This window comes from Coffea eugenioides, chromosome 2, assembly GCF_003713205.1.
Source record: "Coffea eugenioides isolate CCC68of chromosome 2, Ceug_1.0, whole genome shotgun sequence".
Classification (NCBI taxonomy): domain Eukaryota; kingdom Viridiplantae; phylum Streptophyta; class Magnoliopsida; order Gentianales; family Rubiaceae; genus Coffea; species Coffea eugenioides.
In genome coordinates, this window is record NC_040036.1 from 73,793,436 (window position 1) to 73,809,453 (window position 16,018).

General features: G+C 34.3%; 1 protein-coding gene across 1 annotated transcript; it reads left to right on the forward strand.

Annotated features, from left to right (window-relative positions):
• Positions 1 to 8,217: 8,217 nt before the first annotated feature.
• Positions 8,218 to 9,546, forward strand: LOC113760233 (transcription factor bHLH18-like). The gene is made up of 3 exons (XM_027302796.1): positions 8,218 to 8,463; positions 8,975 to 9,349; positions 9,439 to 9,546. The coding sequence occupies exons 1-3, from the start codon at positions 8,218 to 8,220 to the stop codon at positions 9,520 to 9,522; spliced, it is 705 nt and encodes a 234-aa protein (XP_027158597.1). The 3' UTR covers positions 9,523 to 9,546.
• The last annotated feature ends 6,472 nt before the right edge of the window (positions 9,547 to 16,018 follow it).

Below are 16,018 nucleotides of genomic sequence, written 5' to 3' on the forward strand. Positions count from 1 at the left end.
TGTAAATTGCCCCAAAAAAAAAAAAAGAGGTAGGTAGAGTTTACAAATTACAACCTATGTTGAATGTGTACATGTTTCCATATGCTTAAAATATTAATACTAAATTCACATCCTAAGCATCAATATCTTTACAATAATAAAACCCGTATAGATAGTTAACACCAACTCGGTGTTAACTTTGTATGTTTTCAAATTTATCCTTATATGTATTTTCAAATTTACCCTTGTCTCTATCTATACTATATATATAAAGGGGTAGGGAGCTTTTAAGTGTAAATAAAAAGTTGTGATCTTCTTAAATTATTCTTTAAGTATAATTATCCATTATCATGTCCACTTTTGTCTCTCCTACCCATTATCATATCTACTTTTGTCTCTCATATCCAGTATTATATCTGTTTTTGCCTCTCTTTTTATAACTATCCACTGCCAATTAATAGTCTATTTGTATATTTTATTTATGTAAATGTCAATTTTCTGTATGTATTATACAAACTATAAAACCAAATCTCATCAAAAATAATTTGAACAAATATCTTTAAAATTTTTTAAATATTTATTTATTGTTACACACGTATTGAGTGTGCCTTAAGCACCAGGTACATTAATGCTTGTAGCCTCCATGAGTTTCGGTAGTAAGTTTTTGAAAAACCGGAATGTATGTTTGTTTCACCAAATGAAACATGAATCAAATCCAATATGGGATAGTCTGCGGTTGGCAGAGGTCGAAAGGGACCATAGCCAGCTACTAATGCAACGAAAACTTGAGAGGTTTTACTTCTACCTTTCCAAATGAATTCTAATAAAATTGGTAATACTGATCATGATAATTACTTTAACAACAATGGTGCTGAAATATCAACCAGAAACTGGTAGTTGCCACTATAAAACTTGGGAAAGCAAGATTATGGTAGCAGTAAAAGAGGAGATTCTGTTACTTTAAAGGTGAATATATTATTAGACGTAAGAAACCATTACATATAAAATTAGAAACTGTTTTTTTCTATTGATTTTTTCTTTTTGTACTTCCCTACCTTCCCCGATTCCCAAACTGACAGGCCAGAGGCCCGATCCTTGACGCCCCTAACTTGGCAACGGGAAAGAGACCAAAGTTTCCTTCCCCTAGCCACTAGCACAAGAGCTGATGATTATAAAATTATCAACTTTTAAAACAAGACAATCCACCAAAGCCAAAGTCTACATAAACCAAATGAAAAATACAAACCTACTAGAAAACAGAGAAAATCTTACCTATATATGTGTGTACATATATATATATATATATATATATATATATTACTTCCAAGCGATATTCATCTGCCAATTAGCTTTACTTCTGCTCATCCGCCTCCAATTTGCAAAACTGGTCCTGACATTTTGAATAATACTGTAGCATCAGAGAAGAAGTCCTCCATTGGGGTTAAGGGGTTATTGTAAAGAAGTGGTGGAAGAGGATGACAAAATTTTCCTTTGCTTCTGCTTCTTTGAGATAATATTTGGGATTACAAGTAACCAAATATAAGAGTAAGGTATCACTGTCTTATTCATGTTTTGAGGTGGGAATTTACCGATCGCACCTCAAATATATATATATGCCAAATATATATATATATATATGTGTGTGTGTCTATATTTATATATATGTCTTGAGCTCCTCTTTTTCTCTCTCTCTCTCTCTCACACACACACATCTAATGGTTGTGGTAAACTTGGGGATGTTAGCCACCGCATTGATTTGAAATTAGTTTGTCTCTTTCCTTCGGTGCTTATCTGTTTTGATGGTTGTGTTTGAAGCTAATTTTGTGGTGAATTTTACGACATTTTTTTTTCCATCATTTCATTAATAGCCAACCAGGGCTAGAACCCCACAAAGTACAAAAGTTAATCAGCTAAGAACTACAAAAGACCTAACTACACTAGGACTAATATAAAGCAACAAACTAAAACAAACATGGGTGATCACAAAATTGAGAAAATAAACACAAGTGCTTTTAAGTGTGTTTGTGCGGGGAGGATCGGGTTGGGTGGTACGGAGGGAGAGAGTGTAAGTGAGAGGTTTTGGGTTCGATCTCTCTGACTTACAGTTAAAAAAAAAGTGTCTGCGAAATTAATATAAATATTTGTTGTGAGATAAAAATATGATTAAAAATATTTTCTAAAAATAACGTACTTTAAAAAGTTTCGTCTAAGCAGAAATTTCTAAAGAGAAGGAGAAGATTTTTATTCAATTTCAAGTTGGTTTAGGCTGAGATTATGCTCGTTCACGACCTGGGATTTCGGTGTTAAAAATTAATTGTTCAGGGATATTGATATACTTTCTTTTTCTTGTTTAAGAAAGCAATTAAGATATGTATTCAGTGAAACTTAAGGGGATTTTGTTTGTCTTTTTTCGTGTCTATACCCAGATCTTTAGTCCAGAAGTGCAATAATTTTGCCCTCGACATTTCTGACATTCTCTTCGCTGTAGATGTTTCGAACATCTATGGTTCCCAATAATTAGAAGCAAAAGTAAGTTTGACTATATAAAGGAGAGGAAAAAACAAAAGAAAAAGAAAAAGCCGCCTAGTGGAAAGAGATTTGATTCAAAATGTTCTAATTAATTTGCTAGATCTACTGTGGAGCAACGTGTTTGGTATAAAGTGCAGACCAAGTTGTCACTAATTTACTCTTTTTTTTTTTTTGTCTTACGAATCTTATAGCTTAATTGGTATTTTGTGGTCGAAATAAGGCATCTATGAAAGCTATAGTTGAGAATGACAGAATTATTAAATATTGGTGTTATTGTTTTACTGACATATCTGTCGTTTTTTTTCCCTTTTTTTTTGAGAATGACATATCTATCATTAATTCAATTCTGATATCATTTAAAAATTGACCCCAATACTTGCTACAAATTGTTCTTCGACTTCGTTTTCAGTCAGCATAGTCACAGATTTAATGGCCATAAAATTTGTAAGTGTGAGACATCGCTTACACCAATAAAGGTAGTAAAACACAGATACCAGAAACAGTAAAAATGGTTTGGTGGAATTTAGGGATTGAGATGTTTTAGACGGGATAAACATGGTTAAGGTTTGAGATTGCTGTCGGACAATCAATTAATGATGCATAATAAACAAATTGGAGCACATACCAGACGACAAAGATTAAATTCTTATGCAGCAGCAATTACACTTGAAACTTAAGTAATTGTCGTTTACAATTAATGAATGATCCACGATAAATAAATTATTATGCAATTCGGTGGCAGGATTAAATTTTTGTATAAGCTACAGATTTTTGCACTAATCAAGTCCTTTTCCCATGGCTTTTTTTTTGAATTCCGGATTTATAATAAAGTCTCTCCTAAAATTTCTTAGTGAGAATTTTTTTTCTTTCCTAGATATTCTTAGTAGGAATTTTTCGTGGGTCTTTCTATTTCGCTGTTAGATCTTAGGTTTTCAGATTTAGTTTTCAAATTTGAAGTTTCTTAAATCTATCTTGACAAACCTCACTCTCACCACTAATATTGAAACTTGAAATAGTTGATTAGCAGATCTTGGGATTGAAGCTTATATAGATCTTGTTAGGGTTATAAGTGTTACATTTGATTTTTTTTCCCTCTTAGTACTTTGGAGCTTTATAGTGTATGGAGTAATTTTTATTAATTCTCTAGATCTGTAATATCTATTATTCAGATTTATTATACCTATGTTTGAGTGATTAATTTTTATCATTAGTTCAAATTCAATGAAAGTTTGATGTTTTATCAAAAATAAAAAAAAATTCCTTGATTCGAGGCTTCGTACTTGTGAAAAGTGGTCTCTTTGATGTATGACCCAAGTCTAGGCATGTCAATGGGTAGAGTGTGGGTTGAATCCCTTTGATCCAGATCCAGACCCATTTAATTTAGCTAGACCCAGACCCAGATCCAGACCCTTTTGGGTCTAAAAAAGTAAATCCATACCCATGTAAAGTTGTTGGCAAAGGCACAATCCGAATTAAAATGTACGATGGTATTGTGAGGATGCTTACAGATGTTAGATATGTTCCAGATTTGAAGAAAAATCTCATCTCTTTGGGCACTCTTGAGTCTATTGGGTGCAGGTATTCAGGTGGAGATGGAGTTCTCAAAATCACTCGAGGAGCTCTTGTTGTTATGAAGGCACACAGATCTGGTACTTTGTATATTTTGCAGGGATCTACTGTTATAGGTGCTGCTGCTGTTTCAATATCATCTTTGTCAGATACAGACATCACCAAATTATAGCTTATGCGTTTGGGGCACATGAGCGAAAAAGGTTTGGGCATACTGAACAAAAGAGGACTTCTTTGTGGACAAAGTACCGGGCCATTGAAATTCTGTGAACATTGTATTTTTGGGAAGTAGAAAAGAGTCAGCTTCAATTTACCAGCAATTCACAAGACAAAAGGTACTCTTGATTACATTCATTCAGATCTATGGGATCCTTCTCGTGCTCCTTCTAAAGGTGGTGCCAGGTACATGTTGACTTTCATTGATGATTATTCAAAGAAAGTTTGGGTATATTTTCTTAAGTATAAAAATGATATTTTCTTAACTTTCAAGCAATAGAAAGTTTTGATTGAGAAACAAACAGGAAAACATATTAAGCGGTTGAGAACAGATAATGACATGGAATTTTGTGGAGGTGAATTTGATGAATTTTGTAAAAATGAAGGAATTGTTTAGCATCACACCGTCAGGATGACGCCTCAACAAAATGGTGTGGCCGAACGTATGAACAGAACGCTTTTGGAGAGAGCAAGATGTATGATCTCCAATGCAGGGTTGACAAACGACTTTTGGGCAGAGGCAATCAATATGGCCTGTTATATTGTCAATCGTTCTCCTTCTGCATCTCTTGATTTCAAAACTCCTGAGAAAGTTTGATCAGGTACTCCTGCTGATTACTCCAATTTAAAAATTTTTGGATGTCCAACATACATGCACGTAAATGATGAAAAATTGGAGTTTAGGACTAAAAAGTGCATTTTTCTTGGATATGCTTCTGGGGTGAAAGGATACAGATTCTGGTGTCCTGATCCCAAATTCTCAAAATTTGTGATCTGTAGAGATGTTACTTTTGATGAATTATTTATGTTATCTTCCAAGAAGGAGTTTTCTAGTCCTTGTACTACTGATAGTACACAGAAGCAGGTGGAACTTGATATTGGCAGTTCTGGTCCTTCTCAGACCAAATCTTTTATTCAACAAATGCCAGTAGATGCACCTGAATCTACTATTGAAGATAGTTCAGAAGAAAAAGAGTATTCCATAGCCAGAAATAGAACAAGGAGAGACATTCGACCACCACAAAGATATGCAAATTTAGTTGCATATGCTTTGTCTGTTGCAGAAGAAACTGATGCAGTTGGTGAGCCTTCCACCTATTCAGAAGCAGTTTCTTGTGATGATTCTGCAAAGTGGTTGATTGCGATGAATGAAGAAATTGAATCTCTTCATCAGAATGAAACTTGGGTTCTTGTAAAGCCGCCGTTAGCTAAGAAAATTGTTGGATACAAATGGATTTTCAAGAAAAAGGAAGGTATTCCAGGGGTTGAAGATACAAGGTATAAAGCACAATTAGTTGCAATGGGCTATAGTCAGGTACAAGGTATTGATTTTAATGAAGTTTTTTCACCTGTTGTTAAACATAACTCTATTCGTATTTTACTTGCTTTAGTATCCATGTATAATTTGGAGTTAGAACAGCTTGATGTTAAGACAGCTTTCTTACATGGCGAACTTGAAAAACAAATTTATATGAAGCAACCCCAGGGTTTTGAAATTGAAGGTAAGGAAGACCATATTTGCTTATTGAAGAAATCCTTATATGGATTGAAGCAGTCTCCAAGACAATGGTATAAAAGGTTTGATTCCTTTATGTTGGGTCATGGTTATTTAAGGAGCATGTATGATAGTTGTGTTTACTTCCGGAAGTTAAATAATGGTTCTTTCATTTATTTGCTACTTTATGTTGATGACATGCTCATTGCTGCCAAAAATTTGTCAGAAATTCACATTTTGAAATTGCAGTTAAATAGTAAATTTGAAATGAAAGATTTGGGAGCAGCTAAGAAAATTCTTGGCATGGATATCAATCGAGATCGAGGAGTAGGGAAATTGTTCTTGACCCAGAAAAATTACCTTAAGAAAGTTTTGGAGCATTTTGATATGAAAGATGCTAAACCAGTATCTACTCCTCTTGCTAGCTATTTTCGGTTATCTATTGCTCAATCACCAAAATTAGATGAAGAGGAAGATTATATGGCACGGGTTCCTTATTCCAGTGTAGTCGGCAGTATTATGTATGCAATGATTTGTACTCGTCCAGATATTGCACAAGCAGTCAGTGTTGTTAGCAGATATATGTCTTGCCCTGGTAAAGCACATTGGCAGGCTGTGAAGTAGATTTTCAGATATTTGCGAGGTACTTCAAATGCATGTTTGGAGTTTGAAAGAAATAATAACGCTTTGGTTGGTTTTGTAGACTCAGACTACGTTGGGGATCTTGACAGGAGAAGATCACTTTCAAACTATGTATTTTGCATTGGCGGTTGTGCTGTTAGTTGGAAAGCTACTCTACAACCTATCGTAGCTTTGTCTACTACAGAAGCAGAATATATGGTTATGACCGAGGCACTCAAAGAAGCCTTGTGGTTGAAGAGTTTATTTAGCGAGCTAAGTCTATATCAAGGTGTTACTGTTATTCACTGTGATAGTCAAAGTGCCATACACTTGACTACTGATCAGATGTATCATGAGAGGACGAAACACATTGATGTGAAGTATCATTTTATTCGGGATATCATTGCTGAGGGAAAAGTCCTTATTCAGAAAATTAATACTAAGGACAATCCAGCCGATATGTTTATGAAATCTCTTCCAGTTTATAAGTTCAAGCAGTGTTTGGACTTGATTGGTATTCGTTGTATGTGATTTGGCCCATTGGGGTTTATGTGGAGAAGGTGGAACAGTTTTGCTATTGTCAATGGTGAGACTAAAAATTATGCCAAAGTGGAGATTTGTTGACTTTTCAACGCCACAATGGTTGAACTTTGTGGCATAATTTTTTCTTTTCCTGCATCCCACATCGGCAAAGGCTTGAGGAAAGCCTTCTTTGGTTTCCTATAAATAAAGAAGCCTATTGAAGGAATCAACTCGCACCACTCAAGAGAGTTATATTGGCTATTAGATTTTTGAGTCATCTAACCCATTTAGTCAAATATTTTAGACTCTCTTGTTTTGAATTTAGAAATATTTTCTAAACTCTTTTGTAAGTGCCTTATTAGTCTAGGAACCACTTTCCTACGACTTTTATATTTCTTCTTCATAATAGAAATATTGCTCCTCCCTCGCCCGTGGACGTAGGTCAATTTGACCGAACCACGTAAATCTTCTGTGTCTTTTATTTGCTTTATTATTTGTCTTTATTGGATTGCCGCAACCCTTTTATATAGTCGGTTTTACCGCCTAATTATTTTATGGCTGGTGTCTACCGTCTAAACATTATATGGTCGGTTATACCGCCTAATTTGTACTAAATTTAGTTTATTTATTCCTGAGTCAGTCCTAACATTTCCAAACGTGGTATCCAATCAATTTTGGTTACTGTTCATAGATTCTCAAGAATAATTCAATACTAACCAAACTTCACATAATCAAATTAGATTGGATGAGAATCTACGAATACTATCTTGTAACTTTAATCCTGGGTATATCATCAATCCTCATCCCATCCACGATTTGTGAAATTTGAACTTAAACCTGGTATAAATATGAATAACAAATTTTAGTTATGCTATTTTTTTCTCAATCAATCTATATATAATTTTCCTTTTGAGTCGTGGCTGACAAACGAATTAGTGCTTATCCTCTGTTGATGATTTTCAAGTCCTTATACGATTTTGGTTGTATCTTCAGGAAATGGAGGACCATTTTCTCAGTGACCAGTGTGACATCATGAACCCTTTTGAAGAAGACTTATTTGGTGCATTTGGAGACGATTTATATAACTGTGATCTGCCTAAGAAAGGCAACTCCTCTATCTCCCCTATCATTGCAACAAACAATTCCACTACGAGATTATGTGTATCTGCAGTCATAGAAGCTCCTCCAATAGTAACTGAAAGACCAACCCAACTGCAAAACCCAAATGGCTGTAGCTGGTCAACCGTCTATAACTTTTCTAGTTTTGATCAACCTTCTTCTCTCCAATGCTTCTCACTTTTGGAACATTGAACCCTGGTGAGGATAAGGTCTGTGATGTTCTGACGTCCAATGGCTCATTTGTAAAATTTGATCATAGGACCACAGGAATTCAAAAAAGAGGAAAGAGAACTGGGGGTCGTACTAGGTCGCCTTCCCAAACGTACGATCACATAATGGCAGAAAGAAAACGACGCAAGCATCTTGGCCAGCTATTCTCGTCTCTTTCTTCCATACTTCCTGGCCTCAAGAAGGCAGCATCTGATATTTCACGTCCAGTTTTAAATAATTTCCTAATTGTATTTAGGTGATTCATAAGATATTTTGAGGAGATTTTAGTCTAGTGATTAAAGTGTGGTCCCAAAAATTAAAGATTTTAGATTCAAATCTACCTCCATGTTTTTTAATCCTTATCCCATCCCTGTTTTAAAAAAAAGAAAAAAAGTAAAGTAGATTAAACAAAATTTTTTTTTAAAGAAAAGGTGATCCGTAAGATACATTAGTCGTGAGATCCCGTGGGTAGTCCAACTGGTTCGGTAATTTGGTAGTTACTGACAGATCCCATGATAGACTTTTGTGTGTCATCTCACTGTGTATCTTTGGGATAAGTTTTCGCATAGTCTTAGAGGATTAGGTTGACTGAAAGTCTGGAATACTCTTAAGTGAAAAAATAAAATACACTAGTAGTAATAATCTTCTTGACTAATTTGGTTGCTATTATTGTGGTAGAATTTTCCTAGACAAGATCTCGTATCTTTCTTGCAGATGGATAAAACTTCAGTTCTTGGAGATGCCATAAACCAGTTGAAACATCTTCAGGAGAAAGTAAAGACACTAGAAGAACAAGTCACAAAGCAAACCGTGGAATCCGTGGTTCTTGTGAAGAAATCACAATTTCTGGTTGCAGATGATGTATCTTCAGATGAAAGGGGGTGCAACAATAATAATCAGCTAGTGTTCCCTCAAATTGAAGCCAAAGTTTGCGACAAGGAAGTTCTGCTAAAAGTCCATTGTGAAAATCATCAACCAGGAGTGTTGATAAAATTACTTTCGAAGGCAGAAAAGCTCAATCTTGCCGTTACCAACACCAGCGTCACGCCGTTCGGAAGTTCGGCTCTTGAAGTTACGATCATTGCCGAGGTGAGACATGAAGAATTGTTTTACAGCTCAGTTTAAATGTTGAAATTTTACAGATCACTGTATTTATGAAGGGTTGAAATGTTTTGAAGATGGAGAAAGAATTCAACATGACGACCAAAGAACTAGCAAAAAACCTTGGATCTGCCCTTCACCTTGTAGCGCAAGAATCTTGAATGCAGAGTTGCCACGATAATTATTCACGGATCGATGAGATTAATGTTTAATGTCCACCCTCAACTGCAAGATCAATTTTATGCAAAGTCGAGGTTGAAGTTGTTCGTTCCTTTTGTCCTGGACCTTGGACCATGACAAATAATGGTTTAACCATTTTCTTTGGAGTTAATTACATTTACTATCCTTGTGATTTGACCAAATTACCAAATGATTTGACCAAATTACAGTCAAACTCCTAGAATGCCAAAACGTTTATCAAATACCCCCCCCCCCTCTCACATAACCACCGCTAGAAATAGTGCCTGTATGGCTGTATGAGGAAAATATATGTCTAAAAGCCCCAAAATACCCTTTTGTAACCTCTCCTGAGGTTTATCGAAATTATATTTGCTTTCCCTGAGGTTTGTCCAAAATGATATATAATGAACACCATATTTTGTCCAAATCAGTCCAATGCTTTACATGGTCAATCATTTATTAGATAAACATTTTCACTAGTTAGTTGCATCAATTGCAACAAAAATTTTAATGAAAATCTTAATATTCCCGATAATTACAAATATTTATTTTTTTTCCGATCATCTTTTAGTCGCTCTAACTTATAGTCAGCATAACCAAAATCCTAGTCACATGGGATCACAAAGAATACTATTTTGATCACTGATACAATACCTTTAGCTACCACTATTACATTTCTTTTATTGAAAACCTTTTTCCATATCAATGTGCAAATAATTAAACTCTATTTTCTCAAAAAGAAAAGAAAATATTTATTTTAATTGCACCTAGAAGCATTTAATTTTTATTCAAAGAAAAAAATTAAAAATCAGAAGTAAAAGTAGAAAACAAAATACTTATCTAGAATTAAGGATAAAAAAATAAATTTTATTTTATGGATAAAAAAGCATATACTGTAGCAAAATTTTATTATCATACACCAAATTATATATTTAAATAAATTGGATAATTGTTGTGTGGGAAAGGTGCTTTGGAGAGCTTTGTAGCAGCTAAAATAAGTCTAAGGCATAAATTTTCTCAATTTTTTATTTTTATTTTTAGCAATGTAATAGATTGTTTTTGGGGGTTTTTTTTTTCTTGGATCACAATAATAGATTTTCTTATAAAGTTGGCTATTCAAAAGTTAAATTGCGATCAGGTCAAATTATAGGGTCCTTTTTATAATTTGGACAAACTTCAAGAGAGATAAATATAATTTTTGCAAAGGGCAGTTATGTCATTTCCCTGCTTCCATTAGTCGGCTTTGAATGCCATCACTTATAAGTTGGTGGTTGTAATTTGGCCAAATCACAGGGATGGTTTGATAATTTGGTCAAGCCATAGGGAGGTAAATATAATTAACTCCTTTTTTTCTTGTAATTTTGAAAAAACAATCATGGTTTAACTTGAGAATGTGGCTCGCTCTATCCGCGAGTTCCTTTTATATATAGGTAACCAATAGTGTATAATATATGGGTGTATATATATACACACACATATATGTGTATATATGTGTATATACATATATATATATAGACACATACATACTTGGTTTTTCAGAGAGATACTAAGGATGGGGACTGTGTACCCTTTTTCTTCTCATATGTTTCCCCACTTGGCATACAGCGATGCTTGTGGGAATAGTGGAATGTAAGTATGTTACTTTGTCTCGGTAAATTCCATGGTGTCCATGTGTCTTCCCATTTTGAATGACCTCTTATTCTTCGGACTAGAGATTTTGGTATCAGACACTAATAGAATAATGCAATGTAGGTATTAGATAGGAACAATGTCATTTTGGACTTTCTAACTTGTACCTCATTTTTGTTTTATACTTTAAATTCCAATTTTAGACACTTTGAACTCTAACCTCTTAATTTTTGCATTTAAATAGTATCGATAACAATGTTATCAAAATTAAATGAATAGAAGGCTAAGCTGTAGAACCCAAAAAATTTACCGAAAAATATATAGGAGATATATTTGATAAAGTTAATGTATATGGCAAAGCAATTTACACACATATTAATATGTGTAGGAGAAGAGAAATAATACCAATAATAATCTATTAATCACATCATAAGACAAGACTCTCAATCCTTCACTCTTGTCAACTAAACACAATAATATGACTCCATATTTATAGACTTGATGACTTGATAAACAAGTCTTATAATCATTAGAAATTTCCTAATAAGATACTAATTCTTAAACAATAAAACTGTCATAACTTGACTCCAATAGAATTACTAAAACTCTAATTTGATTAAAACACTATTAAATAATAATATGAAAATTTTTAATTTTGACCCTTGATTTAATATGCCAACGTAAGCCTAACTAATGGCTGTATTTGGTCTTTATGATTTAGTTACAATAAAATATTCACACTTTAGTTATTAAGCTTCTGAAATAGGTCCAATGACCTTTTTGAAGAGTTAATAGGACCAAAACCAATTTCTGCCCAAGTTATATAATGATCAGAATTGGTCACTTATTCTTGTTAGGCAGCCCATAAGAAAAACCCAACAAATTCAGACCCGTTTGATTTTGATTGGTCAAACCCATTGACTCAAATAACCCGACCCGTTTTCAAAATGGATATCATCATCCAAATCAGAAAAGCCAATGATACAAAACCCTATCGTACAAACCCTGATCACCATCACCATCATCATCGTCATCATTTCCTTCATTACTGATGGTTCTGCCTAAAGCAACAACAGCAGCTGCTACTGCTGTAGCTATAAAATGAAGTAGCATCGTTGCTGGCTAGGGTTGCAAACGAATCGAACCGCTCGCGAGCGGGTTGCAAACGAATCGAGCAGCTCGAGTCGAGTTCGCGCTGGCTCGAGTCGAAATCGAGCTCGAATTCGAGTTCAAAATATTAAGCTCGTTAGCTAGCGAGGCGGCTAGCGAGTTCGAGTATATATATATATATATATTTAATTTTAAGTATATATATATTTTTAATTTTTTTAATTTTAATAGTAAAAATACATATATATCTTTAATATTTTATTATTTATTAAGAAAAAAATATTATTTTATTTATTTTTTTAAAAATAAAATAATTATTTTTTTATTTTTTTCGAACTCGAGCTCGAGTTTGAAATTGTCAGCTCGTCGAGCTCGAACTCGAGTTCGAATTCAATGAAATTATGTCGAGACTCGGCTCGATTAGGCCAAAGTTCGACTCGACTCGGCTCATTTGCAGCCCTATTGCTGGCTACTGGCTGCTGTGGCCCTTAGCAGCCATAGTTGGCCGGCCGTCGCCAAACATTGTGACTTTGAGAACTTTTTTTTTTAAGTATAAGTGAGAGAATTCGAATCTGAGACTTTTCAGTTACACTCCCACCCCTTAAACTATCCAACCCATCATTCCTCTTCACTAAATTAGAGAACTTGCTTGCTTAGGTTTGTGAAAATATTTGTCCTAAGTGAGACTCCAGCTGATCCCCAGAATCTTTCCTCTCCACTGATACTTTTAGTTTTTGATAGAAAGAGTAGTAACCAGGGTGAAAAATATCGTAAGTTTTTATTTAAGGTTTGATAATATACCACTTTTAAGAAGTTCATTTTTAGTAACCATCCTACCCACACTCACACACTAACTCACATTCCGTACTTATTTTAGCTAAAACTTAGTTAAGGGATAATGGATAGAACCAACTTATCCCCTCCTCTCCTGAAATTCATGCTGTAACTAAAATTTATCCTATTTTACTTTTAAGTAAATTTTATATACGTTAACAGTATATATACTATCATGATTGGACGCATGAAAACATAAGCAAATTTTGGATTTTAAATTTAAATTCAGATGAGTTGTCATGTATCCAATAGTAATGGTGTCTACAATATCAGTATATAAAACATTAATCCTTTACTTTTACCCTTAGCGAATTAAATTAATAACATACTAAATAATTTTTATGCTATTGCAATATTCACATCAAAAATACCACCTCAAAATAACCTTTTTTTGACAAATTTGAATGATGTGCTTACTAATTTGGAAAAATTCAATTTAAGAAAAGCTCTAGTGTCAATATTTCATTAAATTTTCTTGTACACATTGGAAATTATTTGTAAAGAAAGATTTCTAAGTTTCTTTATTCACGTCAATTCACTCTATCTTCTGTACCGCTCCATCTTCTTGCACGAATTCAAGTGGACTCCATTGATAATATCAATTACAAATTTTGCAAGGTCTAGCACAACTATTGCAAGGTAGATGAAAATTGATGAAATCTATGACGAAATCCTGTTGGAGCGAAAGGCTGCAAGACCTCCGTTGATAAGACAATAGCTATACCAGGGGGCAATATTCCTGATAAGCAATATTGATCGGAATCATTCCTTGAAATATTTGACACCACCTTTAAGAAGACTATTATTCAAAAGGAACTGTGTTTTTTCTGGTGAAATCTGCATGGTGGAGATACCCAATTTGTCAAACAAACAAGCAATACGTACTTCTGATCATTAATGCCAAAAAAAAGTCCGTAAATAGTTTTGGATTTGCTAATTATAGCAGACAGACTAATGCATTAAATAAAGCATATTGATAATGGTTAAAATACTTCTGATCATCCGATTTTTGGTGATATTTGTATGGAACAAGAAAAGAGAAAACTTATAACTTTATTGTACGTTTTTCTCTTTTCTCTAGTGACTTCAGCTCTTTCTGTTTTTTTATTTAATTTTTTTTACCTATCCAGAACTTCCAAACCAGGCCATTGCATCATTCTGCATATTGTAAGAGAAACAAAAGATGTGTTGCATCTAGTCTTCTACAAGCCCAGAAACACTCCAGCTTCAAAGGCTGGTGAACTCAAATTTGAAACATGCCATCAATATGTTGCTCTTTAATTCAAGTCGCATTCTATTTCATGTCTGTGCCTATTTTGTTGAAGAAGATAAACATGTCCTACTCTAGCAATCAACAGTATATGTTAACATAATCTTTTTATGTTGCTGCCCAATCACATCAATGAATTACTGGGCTACTTCAACTCCACTATTTTGGTAATTCTAGTTGTCAATTTGAAGTTTTCTCAATTGTTTCTTAAATCCAGTGTATAACACAACCACAATATTGTAACAATGGAGGGGTGGTAAAAAACTTACATGTAGATCTAACTTCTAAAGTTGATGATAATTTTTCTTGTTCCAAGTGCAATCAACATAGGAAATACAGCAACATGATTAAGTAAATAAGATCATAGCATATCTCCAAATGGTACATTATTTTTTAAGCCATAGGGATCAGCCTCACTCGCAACCTACTTCCCATGCCTTAAAGTTATGAAAATGGTTGTCCATTTTGATGGAATGAACCCCACCAATCTTATCGCATCACTAATTATGTCAGGTGCTTTAAAGTAAAGGTCAAGCACGAGGAATTTTTTTTTTATTTTCTGGGGGAGAAAAATGGGACAAGCACCATGTGATGTACTGTGATTGTGAATGAACGCTTTTGGAAGAAATAAGGTCATTGTCAAACACTCTATCCTGCATATCAAAGAGAGACAGATCGACGACTATGGCGACACAATAAAGTAGCTTTGGGTGTTGCTAAGAAGCGACAGAAATCTTTTAGGATGGCCTTAGCAAGATGCAGTCTAGAAATTAGTATAAAAACACATATTTTGGCCTTTATAACAAAGCCCGAATCACGAGTATAACCAAAGGCTTGTAGGTTTACCACCAGCAGCCGGTGCCTAGTATATTGGTTGCTAGCCATAATTCTGATTCTGAATCACCATCGCTTTTGGTTTGCTCGAGCGAATTTGTCTTTTTCGATGTTCATCCGTCATGTTTTTCTAGTTACTATTCTCATTTTTTTTCGGACACGATAAATTCTAATTCACATCTACTCCTACTCTATACTAAAGGAAGGAGATGACTCAAAGGAGTCAGGAAGAAATCTAAGAAACTGAACCACCATGGCCTTAAAATTCTCTTCGTGACCATTCTATTGTTTTTCTAGTTACTATTCGTTTTGGATGGATATTGTTGTCGGACTGCATTGAGTGGCCTGAATGGCACAGCTTTGCATGTGGGAATTTAAGAATAATTAAACAGTATTAGTGCATTCACCAATTCAAATGTAGGGGGTGTAAAAAAGTCACTTTGTGAGCTCGAATTCTTGACAAATAACTTTGATCGAACTGGAGCTCCATCTAAGTTGAGAATCAAAATTAGAACTCAAGTTCGACTCATCTTATGAAGGCTAGTGAACATCAAGCTCAGCTTGAGTTTGTTCGACAGCCAGGCAATTGATCGAGGTTGAGTCTTCATTGGAGATGAGCTCAAGCTCAAACTTGAGTAAAAGATGTAATTTGTTTAAAGTGAATAGTCATTAATCTTTATAGATAATTAAACCAAGCAAATTACATTAGTGGTGAGTGTGTTTTGTTGATTAAGTGGCTTTTTAGAGCATAATTAGAAGTTGGAGCGGCAGCAGAATATTTATTTATGTGGCCTTTGTTA

Bases quoted from the DNA above. Each gene is read 5' to 3' on its own strand.
- LOC113760233 (XM_027302796.1), top strand. From the start codon at position 8,218: ATGCTTCTCACTTTTGGAACATTGAACCCTGGTGAGGATAAGGTCTGT. The intron at 8,464-8,974 runs GCAGCATCTGAT...TCTTTCTTGCAG, and splicing joins TACTTCCTGGCCTCAAGAAG to ATGGATAAAACTTCAGTTCT. The intron at 9,350-9,438 runs GTGAGACATGAA...AATGTTTTGAAG, and splicing joins AAGTTACGATCATTGCCGAG to ATGGAGAAAGAATTCAACAT.